Source organism: Indicator indicator, chromosome 10, assembly GCF_027791375.1.
Source record: "Indicator indicator isolate 239-I01 chromosome 10, UM_Iind_1.1, whole genome shotgun sequence".
Lineage (NCBI taxonomy): Eukaryota > Metazoa > Chordata > Aves > Piciformes > Indicatoridae > Indicator > Indicator indicator.
Genome location: NC_072019.1, coordinates 7,170,331 through 7,186,171, shown reverse-complemented (window position 1 = coordinate 7,186,171; position 15,841 = coordinate 7,170,331). Strand labels below are relative to the sequence as shown.

The window sequence follows — 15,841 nt, the reverse complement described above, 5'->3', positions numbered from 1 at the left end:
TCAGACCACGGGTTTTCCCTCGGGGTGATTTGCAGTGAGTGGCTCTGGTTTCCAGTCTGGTTGGAAGAAGTGAATGTTGAATGTCCGTGCCCAGTTCTCGAACACTCGTTTCTCTGTGATGAAACGATGGTGGCTGCCCTTTCGGCCCCGCTCGTGGGAAATGTACATTGTGCATTCATCAGGTCCCAGAGGTTCATAATAATGGTAAGGTACTGAAAGATGATTAGGATCCCTGTGGAAGAAAGAAAACAGATGGAAGCCTGAGATGTTCTGTTTTTTAACTGATTGAAAAGATGCTATCTTTAAGCTGATGGGCTCAAATCCACTTTTTCTTCTACTTAAACTAAGTTTCTAGGTAGCTGTATTTTTCTTGCATATTTAATAAATCAGAACAGGGCAAAGGTGTTGCTCGGCTCTTTCTATTGCTCTCCTTTAATCCTCTCCTCCTGGTCCTGAGCAGTAGCTCAAAAACAAGGGGGAGTGCTGAAGGGTTGTGTTAGTGCTCTAAAATGTGAGGCCAACTGCTTAAAAGAGATTTACATCTAGACTGTGATTTGTAAAGAGCCTTGTAGAGGTATTTACTGAACTGGGGGAAGAAAGAGAAGGGGAAGATGGAGGGAAGGTGGTTATCTGTGTCACATCAGCCCAGCTGAATGTTCCCAGCATGGTGCATGAGGTTCTGAGTGCACGACTTCAATGAGTGTACTTGCATGCCGGGTCAGTGATACAGTCTACTGTTGCTGGGTTTATAATCAAACATCTGATGCACAAATTAGTTCTTTTTGATTTTTACAATGGCATTTTTTTGTGTTATCTAAGCTAAAAATTAAAACCGTTCGCCCACAGTATCCCTCTGACCTTGTGAGCCCATCAGCATTAACCAGCGGGAGAGGAGTACTCATGTGGTGACACACAGAATATGCCGAAGACCAAGTGGATGCTTAGGATAAAGTTCATTTGAGCAGTTCTAACCTCAATGTTTTGATGTTACATTCTGCAAAAGGCACATTTGCATTACAATGAGACAGAGCAATTAATTCTCCTTCTGTTTTATTCTCTCCATTGAACTGTACCCATTATGTTTTCACTTTGGGCACAGGCATTTTGGGCTGATGACCTTATGCAAGCCCCTGTCCTAGATTGGAAGAGAGACAGCTTCCCCAGACAGAATAACCAATTGTTAACCCAAACCTCCACAGTTACTGCCAGCAAACTGTTTCATAGTGGCAGGAAAGTTAATCCCAATGTCGCCATTAGTGAAGACTTGGAACTGCTCTGTGTTAAAGCCTGAGCTGAACAGGACGTTAGCACAGAGCAAGAAATCTCACAGAGATTCAGGGCTGTCAGCTCTAATGTAGAGTTGATTATTTTCATTTTGAAGAGCTAATATTTAAGCTCACTTTCAATTGAATGCATCCACAATCTGTCAGTGTTCTGTCCTGGTCATTATTTTTACTGTGGAATTCTGTCACCTACACAGTTCTCTAATTTTTCATATTTTACCATTATCCATATTGTATATGCAGTGGTAATGTATAATGCTGCTGCTGCTTTCCATTTATACCTTAGATTAATGTTTTAAGTCAATCAATCTGGCTTCCTGCTAACACAACATGATGATCAATCTTACAAGACCAGAATAACAATAAAATTACATTTCTAGAATAAGACAGATTCTAAATTTACTGTATGTATTCTCATCAGAATCCATAGGAGTGAAATCTTTCAATACCTCACGTACAGAAAGTGTATTTGTAACATTAAACACCCTTCATATAGAAATGTAATACCTTTTTTTTTAGTACAACTAGTAGATCTCAGTCTTCAATTAATTTTTCACATACATTTTTGATACATTGGACCTCTTATTATAATCTCTTAAATGAATCATTTATATGGTTACTGTAAATCTAACAGGACACATTTGCATGTGATTTATTTTTCCTTAGGAACAACTAGACAAATAGGCCTCTGCCTCTCATTTAGACTGCTCCTCCTTTCTTCACTGAAGCTGATTTTACTCTCATGTTCTCAAGGGTAAACCTATATTGCTCGCTGTAAATTTACTGCTCTTAAGTTAGGATTAGCAAAGTTAAAATTCTGTCTCCAACCAACTTGGAACAATTGCGGTCACAGTGGAAATAGGTTAACTGCTGAGGTGCCTAGTACTGCAAAATGAGCCTGCAAGGCTGCTCAGCCCAACATCTATGGGTAGATTTAGTTAAGTCCACTCTACTGCCCCACCTCACCCCCCTCCTTTTCTCAATAAGTTTGCAGAACATGCATGGGAAGTGCAGAAGATAGGAAGTTAATCACTCTATGTCACTGCCCTCTTCTTTGCTGTGTGCTGAAATTTGCCATGGTTGCCATGGTGCTAACTGGAATAGGGTTTCTCATGGAGGTGAAAATGAATGCTGGACACTTTGTTTTGTTTTCTGCATACTAACCACAGAGTATAGAGGTACAGAGGGTAGGGGGATCAGACAGAATGGGGAAGGAGAGGAGGCTTGATGGTGATGGTGCTTCTCCCTATGATATCTTAGTATTTAGTTGTGTTACACTCTGCTGTTGCCTCTTTGTAGCAACATTTTGAAGTCCATGCCTATTTTGTGCAACATTCCATCAGAAACAGTCCAGAAACACCTGCTGCATGGGGCAGAAGAATGCAGTTGAGACAACATGTTGAGTACAGGCATCCCCTGATGGGTGCTGTCAAGGTTTGTATGCAGGTCTGCTGGAAAAACTGGTGGTGAAGTCAATGCAATAATGAAAATGCTGGTGACTTAAGACCTCTCTCCAAGACTACTCTTGCAGCCAGTTAAGGCTTTGAGGATAAATTTCAAATGCATTTTGGATTAGGAACTAATCTAAAAGGCAGTTAAATACCTAGGACATTTTGTCTGAAGTCTTTCTGCTTTTGTGGGAGTTCTGGATCCCCCTAGACTGCATGCCAGTAAGGTATGGATTTGAACTCTGGCTTGAGTAACTACACCATAACCCAAATTAACTGTACTGTGTTATCTTCTAACTCTGCAATTAGCTTGTGTCACCAGCAAATGAAATGCATGAGTAATTTCTATAAGGAAATTGCTTGCCACCTCATTTATTAACATTAAAACAGATGCTGTTTTATCACTGACTGATACTGGACATTAATCAGTATTTTGTCAGACTTTGCATGCATATTAATATCACAGCTGGGAGGAATCTACCAAAGTTCCTCTGTCAAATAGACTGTTCTTCCTGCCTAACAGCCTGCCAGCACAGCAACTGTGTGTAAGTGCTTGTACCCAATGTCAGTCATCTACTGTTTGCCACTTCAGAGCACATTTTCCCACAGATGGTATCCGCCCACAGTGAAAGCTGAAAATACAGCAGTGTCTGAAAAGAAACAAGGCAGAAGAACAAGGTCATCCCCTATCACATGATGGTCAACCTCTGCCTTTAAAAATGAAGAGCCATTATAAATCAACCCACTAAAGCTGTATGTACTCACATGCTTTGTGAAAAAATTCATTATTTTGAAGGGTGACTAAAGTGTCATTAGTATCTTGAGTGATGGGCAAGGTGTTGTGCCAGCACTATGAGGATTTCTGATAATTTTTTTGCCCAGGATGCCATTTAATTGAGCTCTGCACTGGCCTTGCTTTCCAAACCACTTACACATTTTGTTATTAAGTTATTAAGATAACGAGGTGAGATTCAGGCATACGGACCACAGGACATGACTGTCTCCGATACAGTTTACAATGCTGTGAGCTCCCCTTCTAGCAAGCCTCTCATGAGCCCCAGAAATATAACTAGCACCAACTCCTCCTTTGCATTTAAAGAAATAGGAAATGAGAGAGGAAGGCAAGCAAACACTAGATTTAAAAGCTGTACCCAATGGAATACATTAAAGGATTTCAAATGCCAATTTTCAAGCAAATTATCACAGATGGGAAATGGCCTAGCAGTTAAACGAGGATTCTTACAGGAAAATGATCTGGCTCCCTGGCTGGAGCAAAAATTATTAGTTAAAGTAAGGCTCAGAATTAAGCTTTCAGTTTCTGCAAGTTCTAGAAGGCCTATGAAGAGGTAGGAGGTTGCAGTGGGCTCCCTTCACTGAGTTTTCCTTGTTTATGCACACGTTTGGGGTGGTATCCCTGGGTACTCATATTCAGAGATATCAGCAGGGAACCAACCTCTCACTGCTGCAGATACTTCAAGGACTTGGATTTACTACAAACTGCATTAAGGCTTGTCTGTGCCCTTCCCACCAAAGCTGCTGAGCAGCCACAAAGTAGAGCAGCAGCACTGCAGGGCCTTTAGGAATTGTGGTGCTATGTGTGCCACAATCTAGCTGCAGATGTAGAGAGATGAGGAAAATGCTTGATGTCCCAGTTCAGGAGTGAGTCCTGTGCATACAGCAGGCTGCAAAGGGAGCTCATAGAGGAAAATGCTTCCCATCTGGGGCACTTGTTTGCTTCACCCAGGGCTAGGCACTGGGGAAAAAAAAATACAGCGAGACAGTTTGTGGTTCTTGTGATGAAAGAGCGAGGTGCACATGTTCTCCAAAATCTTTGCACTGTGCATGGAAGCACAAGCTTTCATCTTACTCTAGAATGTGCAAGTCAGATGTCTTTAACAGCATGAGAGAAGTATCAAAGCTGTTAACCCTTACTACAGTACAAATCTGTAGCCAAGGGATTCAACATTACATATAGCTTTGCTTTTAAGTACTAGAAATTTATTAATAATCAGGTTACCAATTCCAATTCACCTATAAAAAAAAAAAAATCAATGTCCAGTGAAAGTAAATAGAAATTAATCTAAACCACATTGCTGCAATTAATGACAGATCTTTTAGCCTGTACTCCAGAGTCCTTCACTGGACTATATTTCCTGCATGGGTGTGAAGCAATTTTGTTAATGATCTTAAGCTAATAATTTGTAGCAGAATCAACAGTGTGATATTTGTAATACCTTTGAGAAGTCCTTCATGTTACAGATGTGATACTAATTCAGTTCCACAGCAGTGATCACCCATAGTCATTACTTACTTCACTAATTAATACTTAAAAAAATAATGGATATCTGCTGAAGTTGTAAATTTGGTGTTATTAACTGTGAACACAAGTAAGAGTGTTATTTTATCTTTTTTAAATCTTAATGATACTTTAGTTGCATACCTGGAACCACCTTGCACACACATGAGCCAGGTATTTTAAATGGTAGATTGTATTTTTTTCTGTCTGAAAACTAGGAAACATGGCTTAAAATTACAGAATATTTCTTTCTTCCTGCTATTTTATTTTGTTGTCTTAGTTCTTTGAAAGGAAGCACTGTTTAACTTCTTAATGAGTGGCTGAAGAACAAACTAAGAAGGTTAATTGTATTTATGGCAAGAGGTTCCTTTCATAGATCTTCATGGATCGCTTCTTCCAAGCATGGCAAGTACAGTTTTCCCCTCCATCATCTAGGGAATAAATGTGAAGTAAAGACACTTCATAATCTTTTGATTAGGACATGACCTTTTCCCTTTTTATGACTAGGTGAGCATACCTTTATGTCAAGATTTTTTTATGCAGGCTGTAAGCATTATTACATCTATCAATGGCAGGATTGATTGCAGCTTTTCCTGCATTATAATTTAGTATCTTATCCACTTGATTTCAGTGTATCCATTCTATGAAAGCCTTTTATATGATCTCAGTGACAATTTTATCCTCTCTTAAAAACAGTGGGTTTTAAAAAACAAATTATGTATCTAAACTAATCTGCCTGAAAAGTTAGGACTGAGCACTGCTGTGCAGTGAACTGCTGCCTTTGCATTTTTAGATCATCTGTTTAAGAATTATCTCCATGTGCCACTGCACATCTGGGCAACCTGATCTGGTTGAGGATGCCCCTGCTTACTGCAGAGGCAGCTGGACTAGATGACCTTTGGAGGTCCCTTCCAACCCAGACCATTCTATGATTCTATGAATACAGGCACTTCTGGAGTAAAGGCAGATCAGCCACTTACAGAAGCTGAGGAAGTATGTCTTGGCCAACTGAAATGACAGAAAAGCTGAAATGCTGTGCTCTGGAAGGTATTTATGTTTCTAGAATATCTGTTCGAGTTTGTTATTTTCTTTGGATAATTCATGAAGAAGTCTGGCAGTACATCACAGCATTTATCATCAGTGGTTTGATAATTTGTAGACATTCTCACAAAGTAGAGTTTAATGTTGACAATTTGTATTGTAATTCCTTCAGGGACTCCGACTGCATGGCCAGGACAAAAGCAGATTCCTGAATGCTTTTTTTCAGTACTCAAAAGAAAGTCAAAGCCAGTCCTGTTCTTTGATAGATGAGCTAAACTGTCACTGCAGCCTTGCTCCCCTTGCCTCTGAAAAGCATCTTGAATTAGTCAATCAACCCTATTGCAGTGAGATTACTGAATTTGCAACAGAAAATTAAAGCAAATACTTTTTATGAAAGGGATCCGTGAACAGATGATGCAACGTTGCCCTGAGGCCATTGTTCCAATCTGCAAGTAGCAGTTCTGGGCACTGCTGGGTGCCCAGTGGGATCAGGACTGGGTGTGGGCACATCACCACATCCTTCTGAAAGGCCAGAATGCAAGGCCTAGTAATGGATCAACTGGTGATACTTGTGTTAGCATAGAGATTGCTGATGTAAAATTTATATTAATTTATACTGAGTCAGTACTTCCCATCATGTGGCTAATATGATTTTGGTCCAGTACCAGAAGTCCTGGAAACTCCTTCCCTGTTATCACTGATCCATAGTGGGAAACCTTAACCAGCACCTTGGTTCCAGAGTCTTGAGTATGGCTGGAGGCACAACAGAGTAATAAAATGTACCTGAGCTGTTACATCACAAAACAGTGTTAAGGGGTCACATAGCTAGCTTCCACTGATGGAATTCCTGTGTTGCTTCTGCCACCACCAGCCCCACAGAGTGGGGGGGCCTGCATAACCAAAATAGGTCATTACAGGAGCAATCACCTACTCTGTGGGTCCAAAGTCTGGGGGTTTTTTTGTGGTTTTTTTTTGGGGTGTTTTGTTGGTTTGTTGGTTTTTTTTTTTGTTTTGTTTTGGTTTTTTTTTGGTGGAAGTTAGTTTACTGCGAGACCGAGATTCATGTGACAGAGGTACAACAATATTAAGTTGCTTAAAAAGTTCAACTGAGAAACCAGTGACTGTGAGTTCTCCATTCCTCTATTAACTAGATGAAAATGTCAAAAACAAATAAAAAAAAGTTTTCCAGTAATCTCTTTTTTCCAGATTAATTTCATGCCAATTATTGCATTACTTTTAGCTGATAAATATTCAGAGACTAAAAGAAACCAACAAAGATGGATTAATTCTCCCACACTACAAACAAAATTTTTAAATATTTTATAGAACATAATTAAATGCTGTTTGTTGTGTTCAGAATCAGATCTCGGGTCATGTTAATTAATTGCTTTAAGAGGACTGAAGACATGTTGCAGAGAAAAAAAAAGAAAAAAATTAGAAGATTCAGGTATTTATCTGTAACATTCAACCTTGTTGGCTAATAATGGTTCCAAAGTAAATCCTACCTGCAGAAATCCGGTGGCACCATGCCATAAACATTTATCCTGTCACAGAGCTCTAATGCGATAGTCATTGTGAACCAGCCCGTGCTAAGCCAAGTGTTGGATATCTTCCTGAAAGCAAAAAACATAATTAAGTTTCTAGGCTGAAAAAAATAATTCTTGAGATATCTGAAGCAATTTCTGTTTTTTTTTTTTTTTTTTTTCATTCTCGTGAAAGGTTATGAAAATTGGGACAACCAAGACTACTTTGCTCATTCATCTTTTAATAATTTTGCTAGTGTCTTCTGTCAGTGGATTAATCTAAGTAGAAACTGTGCTTGCTGTAATTAATTTTGGGCACTGCAATGTTAATATTTACCTGACCTTTTGGTAAGTTTACTTTAAGTGACTGGAACTTCATGCCTTGATATTTATATTCTTCTGCTAGAAATCTATACACATCTGTAATCACTTAATGGAGCTTACACACAAAGTGCTCAGGAAGATGCATCATGGGGGATGAAGCGCCTCCCTCCCCCAGCATACAGAAGAGCCTCAAGTGCTTGGTTTCTGGAAGCTCCCAGTCACTGTGACTACTGGCAGGAAACTCTTATTTAGCTGCAGTTAGACCTGTTTCTTAGCCATCCTGGAAAACCTTCATCCTAGATGCTCCCCCTCTGCTTACCCCAAGTCCCATCCCTGCCTGGTGGGATCTTTGAATATGAACAATAGTGCTGCAAGGGATTTCTCTAGGGCAGCTCCTTCTCTGCAGGCTGGGATGCATCTCTGAAAGGAACACAACTGGTTCCAGCATTATTTATGCAAAATAGGAGTTATCTCCACGTAAATGCTCACAGGTGTAAGAGATTACCTGAAGGGGGCCTACAGGAAGGATGGGGAGAGACTGTTTATAAAGGCCTGCAGTGACAGGACAAGGGGCAACAGCTTCAAACTAGAGAAGGGCAGATTTAGATTGGATATCAGGAAGAAGTTCTTCACTGTGAGGGTGGTAGAACAACTGGAACAGGTTGCCCAGGTTGAGGCTCCTTCCCTGCAGATATTGAAGGTGAGGCTTGACGAGGCCCTGGGCAGACTGGTCTAGTTGGGGATGTCCCTGCTGACTGTGGGGAGGTCAGACTAGATGACTTTTGGAGGTCCCTTCTAGCCTGGACCATTCTATGATTCTATGGTTTACAAGCTGTACTTAAATTTTGCTGCAAAATGGCAACAAGTAACATTTCCTCTTCCTCCCATTTGCTTGCCATTGCTGTAATGGTTACTGGGTTAATGGGTGCTGTAATGGTTACTGGTTGACTGGCACATACACAGGAAATCCCAGTCCTGTGCCAAGTTCCTGCACTGTCCATGTGCGGGAGGAGAGCTGGCAGTCTTGGAACAGGAGGGTCAGTGAAATGCCAGTGAGGAGCATGTCTTATAGTATCATAAAGGCATGTTTAGGGGCAGTTCTAAACAACCACATCAGGCACCTCTCTTAGAAACGGAGGCACATAATGGTGGGTGTTTGTTCCACAGCAAACAAGTTCATTCAAAGGCCTCCTTTCAAATGCTGTTAAAGAAGGAGATGGCAGTTCTCCCTAATGGCTCCTCACTCAGCTAGGAAAGTCCTGCAGGAACAAGTCCAAGTTTGTGTCATCTGTGACCCGAAAAGACCTCAGATTCCTGATGACAGCCTGTCACAGTGGTTGGCTGGCTTTTCAACTCTTACTCGCTTGGATGGCTGTGCCAAGTTGTACAAATATGGAACCTACATTAACCCCATTCCACTACACACACCTACATCTGCCTGATACCTGTGAAATTTGGTGACACACTCCCCCACCCTCTAACCCGCTCCCAAAAAAAAAAAAAAAAAAAAAAGAGGGGAAAAAAAAAAACCCCACACAGATAGGTTCTCAGCGGTCGCCTGGGAATCCCAGGTCCTGATCTGGGATTTCCAAGGCCATCTTTTACAGTTTACCCAGTGACAGCAGAATGAGGATAGTCCTGGAAGCCATAGCAGATACTGCAAGCAAGTGGCAGCAATCACTAATAGGTAATTCAGCAGGCAAGAGCCCACCATGCAGCTTCCCAAGCTAATGGTGACCAAGAGATGGTTCCAAGTAGGTCATCTATAGTGCAGTAGGAGGGAGATGTTTTGAGTACTGTCAGACTGAGGGATGCCTTTTAGCAAAGTTTCCTTTTTCCTCAGTGAATTAAACTACTGCAAACAAAAAAGAAAGTGGTTGTATCAGTGCTGGCTGTTTAAAAGGCATTTCTAAACATAAAGGAATTATTTAACCAAAAATGCCTGAAGGATGTTGGGAAGCCTGGGTAATTTGTTCTGTCCTTTGTAGGTCAGCTGGTAACATGAACTCCTGAAACATTTGTTTTCACTGCTCCTGACATACAGACTTGCAGGCTAATCTAGCATTTGAAGAATAACATGATTCAAGCATCTCATTAGTTTCAATTACAGGGCCTTATTTATTCTCTGAATTTACACTTAAGCTTTGTGGGGGGTGAGTGCAATTTGTCACAATGTAATAGCTGGGTCATAAGCTCAGCAGACACCTTCAGGCACTGCAACAATAATACAAAATGGTAAATAATATTTTTTTAAATTCAAAATTATTAGGAAAGGGAAAAGCCTGAAAAATCTACTTCCCTGCCAATTGAGAGTTTCTGACCCTAGGAATTGCTTGGTAATTCAGGAACATGGTCAGGCTAAGAGTAATTTGGAGCTTGCATAAAGCTACTGTTTTAGGTGCCTAACATTTTACTTTCCAAAACTGAGGGAGTAATTATACCTAGACTGAAGGGGTCGAGCTTTACATAGGTCAGGCAACCAAGCTAGGCTGGCTGCTGGATTGGTCTTCTTTTTGCTTGCACACACTTATGCTGTAATTTGGTGTTTTCAATAATAGGAGAAAACTGAATTTAAATAAACTAGTTTAAAAGCTACACAACGAACTAAATATTAAAAAACTTACTTCAAGTACCACTTTGGTGTCTTCAAATAGCATGTCTGTAGGACAGCAATACAGAAACAGGGCTACAGTGTCTTGCCTTTTCATAAAAGATCTGAGCAAAAGTCTCACAAAAAAATACTGGGTTTATACCTAATCAGCTGTAATGAAAGACTATGAAGAACTGTCATGTGCTTATTAGGGAAAATTATCAGATATTCTTTTATATGATGAACTAACACTCTGTGCTGATAATTCTGTAGTGCACACTAAATTACAATTAAAGGCCTTTTTGCTCCACCAAAATCTCATTTATAATCTCTATGGAAATACTCTTCCTGCAGTTATTTCATTTATGTTTCTTTTATCTAATTACTATAATATTGGTTCTGAATCATATTTTCTTAATGTACCCTTATTCAATTATAAAGTTATTCTCAAGTACAGTTACTTTATAATACCAAGTATATGGCTGCGCACCCTTTGTCATTCACTGGAATATTTAACTGGCAGTGTTTTCTGAAGGTTTCCCTTCATTTCAAAATCAGGTGGGGTTTTTTTTGAACAGCACAGCACAGTACATCCAATTACCTTTTTTTTTTTTTTCTCCCTTTTCATTATTTTTAAGTCAAAAATGAATGGTTTGATTATCGCAGCCTTCTGTCTATCTCTCCTTTGTTTTTTTTTTGCAGGCACTAATGTCAAGAGCTCAGCAGACACCTCCCAGGAAACAGCAACATTCTGGGCTGTACAATGTTCTGCACCTGCCCCCACAGCTACATAAATTTTTTCCCCTTACAAATTCCTTCCTACTCGTGTTTCTTTTCATCTTCTCTCTCTTTTTCTGTGCTGCCTATTCATTTATTTTCATCTCCCATTTTAATCTTCTTAGTCCTTCAACTATGCCGTATGTGCCCTCTAAAGGAGCAGTTCATAACACAGCAGAGCCTGCAATTTCCTAAAAGCAACAGGATCTGTTCATGAGGCTGAATTTGCCAGCATCCAAGTGCCCTTGATTCACCCTGGGAGTTCAGGGTGCCCATGACTGAGTCCACTCTAAACTTGTTATAATGTCATTAATGTCTCAAATGTCTTGAGAATATTTCAGGAGCCAGGACTGAGCCTGATGTCTGTGCAGAAAAGAAAAAAAGCTTTCATCACATGCACAGCTATGGGCCTCTTACTCCTGATGGGTGATGCAGAACCAGAAAGAGCAGCTTGCCTGAAACTGCACAGGCAAGTGTCAGGAAAGGGATGGGACTTGGCTCCTCACAGCAGAACTGGCCAGACTGAAGCAGAGGAGGTAAACTGTTCCTCACACCTGGGCACTGTGTGGGGTCTCACACTGACAGAACAATCCCAGAGAGGAGGTGGACAGGGTGTGTTCCTGGTGTACCAGGTCTGACCCTTAGGGTGATGGTGGCCCATGCTACAGTGCAACTACAGCTTTGCTGACTTTCATGCCTTTGTAAGTACTGGGCATACAGATAATCATTTGCACTTTTCTTGAAGGCTCTGAATGCTTAATTCACCTTCTTCTCACTTTGCTCTACTCTGGGTAGACAAACCTGGAAAAGACCAAAACACAGTGGAACTGACAGGGTATCTCCCTTTGTTATCCTTTCTCTGGCAGAGGGTCACTAGCACCAACTTGAAAATGAATAGAAAAGGACCTTTAATGGTAAGACACTGACCACATCAGGCTGTGTTCTAGTATTAGTGTGAGTCAGTCAGGAACTCAGATGAGTAATTTGATCCGCTGTAATTGAACGGAGCTCTGCAAGCAAATGCTGTAGAGTAAAACAAGGCAGCAAAGATGCAGTTGTCACCAGCTAAGAGGATAACAGCAGTTTCCTCTAACACTGGTTCTGCTTTTGTTGTGCAGCCCAGAAAACCAAGCCCGTGCTCCTGAGTCCTCCCTATCCACAACAGGAGTGAGCCTAGCTCCAAGCTTTGGTATGTGTGTATAGTTATTTGTGAAGCTAGGAAATCTCACCATGAGTTACTGCACAATAAACCTACCTCTTCATTTGTACCTAAGTGGAGACTGTTCCATTTTTACAGCAGCATATTTAGCAAGTAAAAAATAGAGGAGTTCGTTAAAAATAAATGTATTTCTTGCTAGGAAGTCTTGGGTTTAAATGCCCAATCTGAAACATTATATGTGAAAATTCTCAAGTCTTGGCAGTGGGTCACTTACTAAAAATTTGATTTGAAGATCAGCCTATGAGTCATAAACAGTCTCATAAAGATGTAACTATCATAATAACTTTCCTTTTCCCAGTTGGAAATACGAGATTAACTGTTCTGAAGCACCTAATGTATGACTAATGTTTATTTGTTTTACAAGGAGCTTTACAGCTGCAATGTTCCTAGAATGTTTAAATTCAATAAAGAGCTATTATAATTCACTGAATGGTGGCATTTCCTCTATAAGAAAGCATAACTTATCCATTCTGATTTTTCAAAACCAGTAAAAATACTTCCAGGTGTATCACCCCAAAGTGAAATTTAAACAGTTTGTGCCTCCTTGGCTGTACAAACAGTATATCCAGATTCTGGTATTGATGAGGCAATATTCCATACAAATTATTTTGATGCTTATTTTTCACCTGTTATTTGGCATGTCATACCATATTACAGCTCATGAGGCAGAGGACTTAATGGGTGTGATGGTCCCTCTGAGCAGATCTGAAATTGCTATATATTAACTACATTATTCTACTACTGTATGATATCCCCCAAACGTAGGTTCTCACCTGTCTTTCCCAGTTTCCCGTTTAAAAAGGTCATCAAACTGAAGCATCTTGTGGCGGGAAATCATATACGCTTTTAATTGAGGCAGTATCTGGTTCATCAGCTGCAGATTATTATACACCAAGCCTTTACCATCTCTCCTCATGTAGCTGCTGGGACCCCAGAAGATGAACACAGCCCCATGGCTCGTATTTAAGAGTTCGTTGCGGTTCCGCAAAATCCTCTGAATGCTGGAGTGTGCGATGACTCGAAGGCTTGTTCTGTTTCCAACATCCTTCCCATAACCTCGAGTAGGGGCATCGTTCATTCGTATTACACACTCTGTCTCGTCAATTCTGTCACCTTGTTTACTTCCCAGCAGGTGTCCGGAGCTGGTTACCAAGGCGCAACTCTTGCAGTGCATTTTTAATGGCTGCAAAGACACAGACGCTTCAAAATTAGCTGCAGACAGCTTCCCATTTGCTACATGGTAACTATAATTTTTACATGGACATCCTATGTTTTACAGCAAAAGTTTCAGAGGATTTTATGTAAATCTCTCCCAGCAGTCTTCTCAAATATCTAGGGACACATTAGCAGTACATTTTGTAGATGGAGAAAATGTGGTATAGGTGTGCAAGCCCTTAAAGTTCCTCTGTGAAGTTAAGTCCACTGTTTACCCTCTCTTTTCCACTGCTGCTTCACATACAGTAATCACAGCAGTTTCTGTGCTTAGGAGTGCACGTCTACTATCTACCTGGAGATATTCAAGGTGAGGCTCGACAAGGCCCTGGGCAGCCTGGTCTACTTGGGCATGTCCCTGCTGACTGCGGGGAGGTCAGACTGGATGACCTTTGGAGGTCCCTTCTGGCCTGGACCATTCACAGAATCACAGAATCAACCAGGTCAGAAAAGACCTCAGAGATCATCAAGTCCAACCGATTACCTAATACCTAACACCTCCTGACAACTAAACCATGGCTCCAAGTGCTACATCCAATCTTTTTGTGAACACCTCCAGGGACAGTGACTCCACCACCTCCCTGGGCAGCACATTCCACTGGCCAATTACTCCTTCTGTGAAGAACTTTCTCCTCACCTCCAGTCTAAACTTCCCCTGGTGCAGCTTTGAGACTGTGTCCTCTTGTTCTGCCACTGGCTGCCTGGGAGATTCTATGATTCTACTTGCTATAAATTCCTTTTTCACACCCCCCCTGGAAATAATCAATCATAGATCCTCATAAACAAGGTTGTGAATTGCTTTTCAACATTGTGGTCAGGACATTTTGCTAAGGGAAAAGTTCTACCTTTGTCCAATCTTTCCTCACTACTTCCAAGTTGGTGTCATAACCACTGCAGTGCTCTCATACCTCCTTTGTGGTTCACTAGTCAGAGGTGTTCATTAATGTCTATGTGTACTTTACATGACAGTGAGTTAGTGCACTGAACTTTTTCTAGCTTGTCAGGTCATGTTTAAAAGTTACACTGTGAAATCGAACAGGAGGTGCCTGTTCAGCAAGTGGCTGGCCTAATGGAATCAGGAGAATAAAATAAGCTTTCATGAAAATGAAAGTGCATGATAAATCATATTACATTGCTGAAGTCTGCCACCAGCACACAGATCAGTAAGGGGAATATGTATCTGCTGTTCAGCATGGGAAATAAAGAGGAGCCAAGGGTTAACAGTATTCCTGAAGTCCTACTTTCTAACAAGCATGCAGTAAACTGAGAGGTAAAGGCTGTCTGAAGACATGCCTTGGTGACCCTCCATGAAACAGTATCTTGAAGCATTTAAAACCTGTCACATCAGATTACAGAATATGTATCTTATTGTTTCTTTTCAGACAAAAAGGCAAACAGACTGAACACTGGCTGCTCAGGGGGTCTGAGGTTCCTTGGGAAGGTCATTTTGGTTCATGATCATTTTAATCTACATCTTTAGTCCATCAGAATTTTCATCATTCATTTTCATTCACTTATTTCATAGTTAATTTCATCTTTTATTTCTTTCGTTTCATAAAGAATGGCATTCTGATACCTTCCTGGGGAGTAACTCGTTTAATTTCAGAGGCTCCAAATCAGACACACCACACAGAGAGCAATTGTCTCCTGCACTGTGGCATTGGCCTGATCTGTAGCATACTGAGGAGGTGACAGTATCTGTTGGCTCTGATGGCACCTTGAGATCAAACTCTGTGGCTCTCCTTGGCAGTTTGTTGTTCATGCCATTACAAACACAGCTACCATGCCTCCAGGTATAAACCTGGTGGGGTTACTGGCATTGAGAAGTTATACTTAGTATCAGCCACAACAATACAGGAATCAAATGACTACATTAGTCTGCAGTGAGGCACAGTTTAAAATACTAAAGCTGAAAAGAAAACAATCTGGCTTTGAGTAATCACAATCCCCTGCTTTAAAATACTTTGGCCCCTAGTATTTGAGGGGAGTGTTTTACTTAAGTAACTTGTATTTAATTCTGATGGTAATATGGCTGCAGTTTGAGCTTTTTTTCTTTTTCTATGAGAAAAGCTAATGAATGATGAGGTCCTTTTTGATTAAAGACAAAAACCCTGAACTACACAATTTG

At 40.7% G+C, this 15,841-nt stretch overlaps 1 protein-coding gene across 1 annotated transcript in view; it reads right to left on the bottom strand.

Annotated features, from left to right (window-relative positions):
* ST6GALNAC5 (ST6 N-acetylgalactosaminide alpha-2,6-sialyltransferase 5) overlaps nt 1–15,841 on the bottom strand; it is a 78,305-nt gene continuing 62,464 nt past the window's right edge. The window contains exons 3-5 of the mRNA XM_054384407.1: nt 13,275–13,684; nt 7,574–7,681; nt 1–232 (exon numbers count right to left, since the gene is read on the bottom strand). Of these exons, the coding sequence (XP_054240382.1) occupies nt 1–232; nt 7,574–7,681; nt 13,275–13,684 (750 nt within the window). The remainder of the gene's footprint in view (nt 233–7,573; nt 7,682–13,274; nt 13,685–15,841) is intronic.